Source organism: Chrysemys picta, chromosome 3, assembly GCF_011386835.1.
Source record: "Chrysemys picta bellii isolate R12L10 chromosome 3, ASM1138683v2, whole genome shotgun sequence".
Taxonomy (NCBI): domain Eukaryota; kingdom Metazoa; phylum Chordata; order Testudines; family Emydidae; genus Chrysemys; species Chrysemys picta.
This window is the reverse complement of record NC_088793.1, coordinates 126,280,432-126,291,156: the sequence shown is the minus strand read 5'-3', so window position 1 is coordinate 126,291,156 and position 10,725 is coordinate 126,280,432. Positions and strand designations below refer to the sequence as shown.

The 10,725-nt window shown below is 43.3% G+C and overlaps 1 protein-coding gene across 1 annotated transcript; it reads left to right on the top strand.

Annotated features, from left to right (window-relative positions):
• The first annotated feature begins 1,611 nt into the window (after window positions 1-1,611).
• Window positions 1,612-10,069, top strand: TTLL2 (tubulin tyrosine ligase like 2). The gene is made up of 2 exons (XM_024114542.3): window positions 1,612-1,864; window positions 8,053-10,069. The coding sequence occupies exon 2, from the start codon at window positions 8,070-8,072 to the stop codon at window positions 9,735-9,737; it is 1,668 nt and encodes a 555-aa protein (XP_023970310.2). The 5' UTR covers window positions 1,612-1,864; window positions 8,053-8,069; the 3' UTR covers window positions 9,738-10,069.
• Window positions 10,070-10,725: the final 656 nt, after the last annotated feature.

Genomic DNA, 10,725 nt, shown 5'->3' with positions numbered 1-10,725 from the left:
AATTACATCTCTGCCCCACAGGTGTATTGTGAGGGTAAGTTCAGATAGTATGGCAATGGGAGCCATAAAAATACCCAGCTAGCCAGTTAACTTGAGATGCCTTAGTCAGGGCAGAGTGAGGTGAAGCATACGATAGCCTCATATGCGAATAACACGGCTGAGCTGTCTGGCAGAGACAACTATCAAACTTGATCTATTCAGCCTGAACTTTTCAATTAGGCCGTGGATGAGCAGGCCCCATAAGTGAGTTAGAACTGTGGTGATTTAATATAAAGTTAATAAACCAAGCCTGTGCTATAGAACGACTCACAACATCAAAATATTGGTAGGGAGTTGAGCCAGGGAGGCCTCTGTGCTCCAGAGGGAAAACAAAGTGACGGTTGGTGTCACTGTGGCATGAAGCTTCTGGCCTTCCAGAGGAACATTACACAAGCCTTGCTTTGGTTGACTGGGTAGTAAGCAGGCAAATCATGTTTGGATGGAATGAACTGAACCAGAGGCAGGACTCACTTGGAATCGCCATCCCCTCTCACCTCACGCTTGGCTGTGGCCAATCTATTATAATGCCACCAGCAACAACTGTGTTCACCCCAGTAGCTTCTATCACTGACTCCACCTGTATGAGGTTAATGAGTGCCCATTCTGGTAGCATGCTGAGCAATCCCAATATGTACACACTGCAGGCTTGAAGGTACTGGAAAGATAACCACCAATCACTTGGACAGCAAACAGTTTATAAGCAGACTGCCACTAAATGCTGTGCATGATAGATGTTTATACCAGACAAATATTATACAGGGTCACAGCTTTGCAAGGTGCTGAGCACCCCCTGCAAGCTGCTGAGTACCTCCTGTCAGATGCCGAGTTCCCTCAGTTCCCAGGCCCTGGCTGAGAAGACACTGAAATGCGGAGCGAGGGAGTGGAACTGAATTAGTTGGAGGAGGGAAGCAGAGAATAGATGATGGAGACGAGGGAAGTTACCAGTTTTTCTCCCTCTGGGACCTGGTCTCACACTTTGTGATCCTGTTTTCCTAGTTTGGTGCAGCTGAGATAAAAGTTTGATATGGAAGTTGGGAGCACTGATGAGAGCCCTGGCCCAAGCAGCAGCCACTGGGGCGTGGGGGGGGGGGGGGAGGAGAGGAGAGGAGGCAGAAGGTGGGGCATCCTACTTTACCACCTGATTTTCTAAATTAAACTGAATATCATTAATATTAATCATTGTCTACATACATCCAGTGACTGCAGTAAGAGTCCTACCCATAAAAACAAAAGCCCATTGCTGCGCCACATGAAACCACAAAAGAGAATAAATTAAAACCACCATAAGCTAAAGTTTGATATTACTAAACCAAGGCTTTCAATGACTCCTATGGGAGTTTTGCCTGAGCAAGGCCAGCTGGGCTCAGTTTTGACACTGCAAGGCTGGCTGGCTTTGGCTCATGGAGATTAAAGAAGAGAAAGAGGAACTATAGGCTGGTGACAGAAGTTGAAAGGACTCAATAAAACACTTTGCCTACTTCCATGATGCTGTCACTCTTTGCCTTTGTATACAGGATTGCTGCTTTGTGTTGCTAGGCAACAATACTTCAACCCTCTTGGCCTGCCCTTGGAGACATCCAGGCAAGAAAAACCAATCAGACAGCTGTAGCTGCTGAATCAGGCAGCCTGCAAATCCCCCTTTGGCGTTTGTGAGCATAAAGAAGGGGTTTCCTTATGTTCGTATTTGAAAATTCAAGTGCATGTTGATGTTTGCTGATTCTCTACCTAGAGCCTGGAGTGTCCTGGCCAGCATGCATTGTTGATTAGGACAATTACCATACAGAGAATGCACCTGTCCAGAAGTGTAGATGTACCAGCGGGAGAGGTACGTGCACATTTTGAATTGATGAGTACAGTCATGTGTGTGTTAAGCACTTTCTAGTCCTTGGCCTTTCTTGTGAAAGAAGGAATTTATACAGGAAAAAAAATATCCTGTGAAAAGGATTTCATTCCCAGCTGATGATGGAGGACACACAACAGGGGTTGAGAGCATAAGGGTTAGCAGCCTTCTTTGTTTCATACCAGATTCACAGAGATGTAATGATTTGTAAGATGCTGAATTCAACTGCATTTCAACTGGCAGAGTAAGAAAAGGGAAGTTTTTTTGTAAGTCTCTCTCGACTATCCTCAATAGTAGCGTTTTTAAATAAGAACAAGGTGCCAATAAATAAATATTTAGTATGCACCTGTCCAATACATCTTTTGTCCATTGTACAATGGCTTTTACAATATTAATTCCAACATAATGCAGCTATGGCTAGATTTGATGCCACGAAAACTCTTTTGTGCAAAGAAAATCAGTTATCTGAGCTAGCTTGTATGCCTCCTTGGAAGATATGCTTTAGTCAAACACAAGTTATTGGTACCAATATGGGGTAACAGGGTCAAATTTGATAGCCTGTGATATACAGGATGTCAGACTACTAGATGATCTGATGATCCCTTCTGGTCTTGAAATCTACGAGCCAGGAGAGCAGGGTGAATAATGGATTTTTTGATTCATTGGCAATTTCAAAAAGTTGAAAAAATTCATTTTGGGTCACCCCAAAATAAAATAATTAAAAAAAAACGGGCAAATTGAGAAGTAAAAAGAAAAACATTGTTTGAGTCAAATGAAACATTTCATTTTGACCAAGCCAAAACAAGTTATTTCGATTTTGACCATTTTAAAATGTTTTAGAATTTTAAAAATAAAATTAAAGAAAATTTTGAAACAAAATCATTTCAAATTCAAATGTTCAATTTCAAAAGTGAACTTTTAAAACTGGACACCTGTACAGTAGTGGTCATTGCAATATCATCAGCATACAGTTATTTGTTACGGAGACACTGTAGCACAAGTATTTTTTATTTAAAATACAAGGAAATACATTAGCCTCTCAGGTTTCAGAGTAACAGCCGTGTTAGTCTGTATCCGCAAAAAGAAGAACAGGAGTACTTGTGGCACCTTAGAGACTAACAAATTTATTAGAGCATAAGCTTTCGTGGACTACAGCCCACTTCTTCGGATGCATATAGAATATATGTTCCATTCTATATGCATCCGAAGAAGTGGGCTGTAGTCCACGAAAGCTTATGCTCTAATAAATTTGTTAGTCTCTAAGGTGCCACAAGTACTCCTGTTCTTCTTTTTATTAGCCTCTCAGATACCACTGTGTGAGAACTGTGGGCAGATGTTAACTTTTAATGGAAACTACTGCAAGTGCACTGTGCAACAATGATTGCAAATAGGTGGAGCTTAAAATTATTATATTTTCATAATTTGCAAAAGAAAATTGAGCAACTCAGGCAAATTCATCTGAATGAAAGGATATTTGTACAGTGATTCACACATTTATAGGGAAAAAAGTAGTCAAATCTGTGTTCATGCATTTAGCTGATCACTAGATGATAGTTCTCCTCCGGTGGTGCTTAAATTGTGTTCCTTATATCTGAAATCTTTTTACTGTCTTTGCACTCCATATACCCTAGATACTGAGTTTCCAAGGAATTTGGTGTTGATATTTGTTATGTCTATGCTTGCAAAACACTTGTCTTTCCAGTCAACTTCCCTCTGAGTGTAAATGGCAAGAAAGGTTTTCCATTGACACAACCTGACATGAGTAAACCACTGTCAACAGCTTTATTGTTTAGGTATTGTTAGCAGCCAATAATGAGTAATTTACAATGTGTTAGTTAAGACTCCTTGGTGGCAGCATTTACTGTGCTCAGTAGTCATATAATATGGTGCCTTTCAATGAAGGGTTGCTAATAGCACTACTGATCAGTGCATAACACACACACACAACTAACTGCAACATTTAAACTATGACTCAGAGCTGTCAAGCTTGGTCAATTCAGTTAAATGTTATTTGGAATTTAGTATTCCTTGTCAGGGGAGCTGAGTCAGAGCCTAGAAAATTTGCAGCACGAATGTTTCTTTGCAGGGCTTTTTAAATGGATGATTAATATGTATCTACAAAGGCGATTTTATAAGAGAGAGTGGAACTTTAGGGAAGAAGATGGAGGCAAGGACAATAACTAACATGTACTTACATCACTGGGGGCTGCCATGGCAATTTGTGTTCTACCCCAGCAGTGTCCACCACACTCCTGGGACCTTAAAAAGAATAGAAAATAGACATTGGTGGGCTGCTTTCCCATATACCCAAGTAAATCTACTGGGTGCTTTAGTACCCACATGGTTCCCCTCAATCCTATCTCCCAAGAGTGGTACATCCCCTGTGGACTCTGCCTTATGTGTAGGAGAGAGATAGGGAGGAGGAATTCCTGAGTCACCTGAAGAGGCTCAGAGGGGTGTCCTCAATCCAAACCTGGGCCTGGCTGACTTCCATCTCTGGCTCAAACACAAGAGAGAAGGAAGTTATAAATTCAGCTGCAAAACAACAGAAAAATATTCATTTATTTATTAACTACTTTGTTTTACTATAAATAGTGTTGAGTAACAGATTAGAAATCATGAAATGAAGAAATTCAGCCCCAGTTCATGGGTCCTCAATAGTTTCTGCTCCCACTGGACAGAGATTCTCCTTGTCCTCTTTCAACAGGGATCACACTATTCTTCACCTTCCCGCCACTTCCCACCCAGTCCTTCCCGCTTGTACACAGCCATTTCTCTACCACCTACAGGTGGTGCCATAGGAGAAACCAGGCCTTCCCTCTATGCAGGGTCCAGCCTTTGGGTCCTCCCATGACACAGCTGTCTGACTCAAACACTAACTGTGCTGCTTCACTGCTTCCCGGGGCCACTTCCTATGATGTCTGTCTCTTGTTAGGCCCTTCTCCTCAGCCTCTTGCCATCAATCCTCTGCTGAAACCCTCCTGGGTTTTGGTCCTAGTTCCCTGTCAGGGGCACCACCTCCAGTCTCGGTTCAGATGCCTGGTCACTGGAGGGCACCACTGCTATCTCCAGATCTCTCCCAGCCACTGCCCTGCCTGTCAGCTTTCTCCCTTGACTGAACAGCACAATCTGCCTTTGAACCTGGCTCCTTCTTCCCAGCAGGCCTGGCTCCAGTCCCACAGTCTGGGTGGCAAGTCAAACCTAGATGGGAGCTGGTCCTGAGTTCTTCCTAAAGTCCTAACTTGTCCTGTGCACATGGCACCACTGAAGATAGCACCAGACCATTCATACCTGTTTCAAGTTGCAACAATGAAATTCTCTAAGGTAGACAAGGGTTAAAGCTCACAAAAGAAAGATACTTAATGTGATGAGCCGACAGCGCCAGTTGACAACAGCACAAGGCTCAGGTAACCAATACATATACACCGGATAAGAGTGTCACTGAATACTGGAAGAGGGTGGGAAATGGTTTTCCCATCCTGCAAGAAATTTTTGAGGTTTTGAAATTTTTTCACATCCTGAATCGGGAAAAAAAGTCAAAATCTTGAATATTTTGGTGGACTGAAAAATCTGAAAAAAAATTCAAATCAGGTCAATTGAAACATTTCATTTCAACTGTGCCTTTTCTTTTCAATTGAAAAACAGAACTTTTCAACAATTTAGATTTTTTTTTTCAAAAATATTTCAAAGCAGGAAATTTGTCAAACCAACCACTTTTGGCGAAAAGTTTCAGTTTTGACAAAGTGCCATTTCCCCATAAATACTCTATCACAGGAAAGGAGGAGCGAGGGAATGCTGTGAGGTGTGACATGCATCCTAGGTTTCTATGGCGATTTAGAATGTATGGAATTTACATTCTGGGGATCGTTTCAAAAGTTGGGAGTTTAAACCTCAGGAGAAAAGATTCTCAACCTTAAAAAATACACCAAGATGTCGGTCTGAAAACAGGTTGAGCAGAGGATTGACCACTGTATAGCTGATGTGCATGTCTTGGGAAATGTCAGACCTGTGCAGACACTAAGGCTTTGTCTACACTGGCAAGTGAACGACAAAACTTTTGTCGTTCAGAGGTGTTAAAAAAACACCGCCCCGAAAGACAAAAGTTTTGTCGAGGAAAAGCGCCGGTGTGAACAGTGCTTTGTCAGCAGGAGGGCTCACCTGCCGACAAAGCTACCGCCACTCATTGGGGGTGGAAGTTTTTTGTCAGCAGGAGAGAGATCTCCCGCCAACAAACAGTGGCTACACTGTGCACCTTTTTAGTGGCACGGCTGTAGTGGCATGGCTGTGTCGCTAAAAGCGGCATAGTGTAGACAAAGCCTCAGAGTTGTGATTAGGAAAATTCCTTTCTTCTTTTATTTTCTAATGTTGTTACATTCCAAGAGTAAAATTTAATGTCCGTCTCTGGAGGCCCCATCCTGGGGGATTTCAGAGTGTGGAGTGGTAAAATAAGTAAATTCATGCTGATCTTAAGGGCATGGATTTCAATGGCAGACATGATGCCTTGTAGAATTGCTCTCCCCCTAACTGCAGTCTCTCCTCCTTTCTAGATGTAGAGGAGCTTCTGCAGCAGGTTTGGGGGAAGGGCAGAGCACTGCCCCAGAAGCAGCAATACCCCCTAAGGCATATATCGACTGGGATTTTGTGCCCTCCACAGACAACAGGGGCAACAGAGCCTTCAAGTTGTACCCCATTTCTTTATATTTAGAATTAATTGGGGGTGTGTGGTGTGGTGGGAGGGTGGGAAGGGAGTGTCTTATTTAAAAGTTAATAGTTCTGTGTTAAAGCTGCTAATTTCCCCAGGAAACTAGAAGAATTAAAATGCATTTCCAACTCAAAGGAGCTGGCATGCACCATCTGCTGTGCATATTCTGAAATGGTGCATCATTTAGAGTTTACATTAATTCCTATAGGAGATTATTTACAAACCCCAGGGAGTATTAACTCCTCTGCAGTTGGGCAATGGGGAGAAGGAACACTATATGGAGCTCTTCAGGAAGGAGGAAAAGCTTCACTGGTAACAGCAAAGTATTAGGTAGACCAGCCAGATGATACCAGGACTTTAGGCTGAGATCCAAAGCCCACTGAAGCCAATAGAGTCTTTCCATTAACTTCACTGGGCTTTGGATCAGGTCCTAAGATCTTGTCTACAGTGGGGTTTTCCTCAGAAAAGGGTTTGATAACATGGTGGTAAAATGTCTGATCCTTGTCTACAAGGCAACTGTTGGGAATTATGGGTCCTAAATTACTAGTGTAGACCACTAGCGTAGCTAGTGGGGTGCAGGGGAAGCAGCCGCTTCCCCCGCCTTTCCAAAAGCGGCTGGAGGAGCGAAGGGGGACGCAGGCTGGCGGCCTGGCAGCCGCGGCCGGGCCGGAGAGGAGCAAGGGGGGACCCAGGCTGGCGGCCCGCAGCGCGGCCCGGCAGCCGCAGCCGTGGCCGGGCCGGAGGAGTGAGGGGGGATGCAGGCTGGCGGCCCGGCAGCCGCGGCCAGGCCGGAGGAGCGAGGGGGGGCCCAGGCTTGAGGCCTGCAGCGTGGCCGGCAGCCATGGAGGGGCAGCAGGCGCGGCATGGCGGCCGGAGGAGCGAGAGGGGGGGCTATGGGGGTAGCACGGGAGGGCCAGAGGAGCCATGGAGGGGGAGGGTCAGTGCGGCCGGAGGAGCCGCCAAGGGGGCGTGGCCAGAGGAAGAGCCAAGGGGGACGCCTTTTTTGTCTTTGCTCCCCCTCCTCTTAAAAGCTGGCTATGCCACTGGTGTAGACAAGGTCTAATAGGGGAAGTTATGATCATTGGACTGAACAATGACATTGTAAAATAATAGATATCTGTGAATTACAAAAGCGCAAGCCCAATACTGCTAAGATTGGCCACTTTAAATTAAAAAGCAAAGCAAACGGAAATATATGGACATTCAGTTTGATAGAGACAGCCATGTTTCATGCTGCCTTAAAGTTTTCTGAAACCAGTATTGTACATGAGGCTCGTACAATTGCTCCTTCAGCAGTAAATAAAGCTTTGGACTCCATTTTTCATTTGCAATTTGCACATTCATGGCAGAAAGAACCATGGGAGAGAGAGGCTTGGGGTGTGCCGAGATGTATATGATGTGTTTCAGCTCAATTCGTGACAATCATTTATTTATTTATTTGTTTATTTCCCTCCTGATAATTCTTTTTCAGAAAATAAGGCCCACACAATGGCATATGACCATGATGCAGAAGACATCCTGAAGCCTCTGGTCTTCCGTCTCCACGAGAGCGTTCCTGAAGCAGTCCGTGAGGTCTTACTGGAACGTGGTTGGAGTGAATTTGATGAACAAGAGCAAGATGAAGCAGACTGGAATCTGTACTGGCAGAACTCCCCTTTCCGTATGACTGACCACCGAAGCATTAAACCATGGCAGAGGCTCAACCACTATCCAGAAACAGTGAGGATCACAAGGAAAGACTATCTGGCAAGGCATCTGAAACGCATGAAGGGAATTTATGGACCATCTCTTTATGAGTTTAGTCCAGTGGCATTCATCATGCCTAATGACTATGTCAAGTTTATAGCAGAATACACCAAGGAGAGACAGTCACAGGGCAAAAAGCCAAGCTATTGGATTTGCAAGCCTGTGGATTTGTCTCGTGGAAGGGGCATACTCATTTTCCAGGACATTAAAGACTTTGTATATGATTGCATGGTCATTGTGCAGAAGTACATTAGTAACCCTTTGCTTATTTCTGGGTACAAATGGGATCTCCGCCTCTATGTCTGTGTCACCAGTTTTTGCCCCCTTACCATTTACACTTACGAAGAAGGGCTGGTGAGGTTTGCCACTGAAAAGTTTGACCTCGGTTCTCTGGACAATGTCTATGCCCATCTGACAAACACCAGCATCAATAAATTTGGCGCCTCGTACAAAAAAAATAAAGAAGGGATCGGCCGTGGCTGCAAATGGACGTTCAGCAAATTCCGATCTTACCTACGCAACCATGAGGTGGACGACCTGCTTCTGTGGCGGAGAATAAACAACATCGTAATGCTGACCCTGCTTGCTATAACCCCTTCTGTTCCATTGACGTCCAATTGCTTTGAGCTCTTTGGGTTCGACATTCTGATCGATGACACATTCAAACCATGGCTTTTAGAGGTAAACTACAGCCCAGCCTTGCGCCTAGACTGTTCCATTGACACAACAGTGAAAAAAAGACTTCTTCATGATATCATTGAATTGCTAAATTATAAGCAAACTGACACCTTGAGAGAAAACAACGGGCCTGGCACTAAAGCTTCATATGCTGGTAGGACACATATCCCCTTGACGACACAGGGTGAAAATGCAACAGATGACGCTCCCAATTTCCTTGCTTCTAGGCAAGAGAGTGAATGCACTGCCACTTCTGCAGTGCAGTCTCTCTTGGAGGTTGCAGGAGGTTCGTTTAAGAAGGAGGCCATAGTGATGGGGAAAATGGCCAGAACATATCCAAGGAAAACACTAACCTCACAGCTCCGGGAAAGGATGAACAGGCCGAAAACATCTTCGCAATCAAAGGCGGCATCTAAAAGCAAACAGCTGCCAGGAGCTAGACACCCTGCACATGCATCTGTCCAAGTCACCCATTGGTTGCCTACCACTGAGTTATGTAACTACAAATTAACTATTCCTCCATATTTTCTCTCCACTAAAGACAGAAGGCCCTTCCCTCGAGTAGGTGATTTTGTCCTTATATTTCCTTTCAACGATGCTGCGCTTGAAGCCTCCAGAAATGGAATAGATGTAAAAAGCATCATACAAGAAATACACAAGTTAATGAACAAACAGTTGCCCCCAGGACAGCAGAAAGTAAAGAAGAGAAAAGATTATTTAACTTTTAGATAACTCAGTGAATGTTAGGATATAAGCTGCCACACAATGAAAGAGGAAGACAATAACCAGATCTGAATGGTGCTATTGACACATCTTAGCTGGTGGTTTAGTTTGAAGATGGTGGGTATGTGCAGAAATCATCTCTGAAATAAGGATCTTGCAAAACCACACACAATTTGAAAATGTCTCTTGTAATTTAACAATGACACTAGGAAATTATTTTTTTAAATAAAAGGATGAATTGCATAATTAATTTATACAGTATTCTTCTGCCTGTGAAATAGTCCCAAAATGAAAATATAAAGTTGTATATTCTTTCAAAAGTTTTAAAAATCTCAATCTTTGCTTTTGTTTATGAGTCATTTATTAAGTCCTACCCTTCGTTGCCAATAGCTTTTCTTTTCCTGCCTGGGAGGCTTTATAACTATAAAATGTTGGTTAGTTTACCCCCTGAAGCGTGCAACTTGGATATCCATGTCCCATAGTTTACAGTGTTATTAATGGTCATAAAACTATCAAGTCTCTTTAAGAATTCAGTACACAATCTCATACACTGAGCTTTTGGGCAGTCACAGCTGCAAACTGACTACATGTTGTGTGAAGAAATACCATCCAAATAGAATTAGGTTCATTTTATTGAAAAATGGGTTTCTGCAGAAATTCTTATAAAATGTAATTTCAGAAATATCCTACATGCTGTTCCAGACTGGTTTTCAAACCCACTTCTCAAATACTAAACAAAGAATCCCCAACAGTCTTTGTGAGGTAGAAAATATTATAATTAAGTCTCCCACGGCAATAGAGGAATTTAATATTGGAGCTGCGATGAGATCGCCAAGTGCCATTTTTGGATCACCAGATAAAATCTCTCTCCCAGACACAATACATTATATATCTGCTGGGGCCTTACTAATGTTAAACAGTTACTCAGTTTTGTTATGCCATAATTATGCAGCCTTACATCAGACTGCTGGTTTAACACTTTTTGTGCAATAAACTG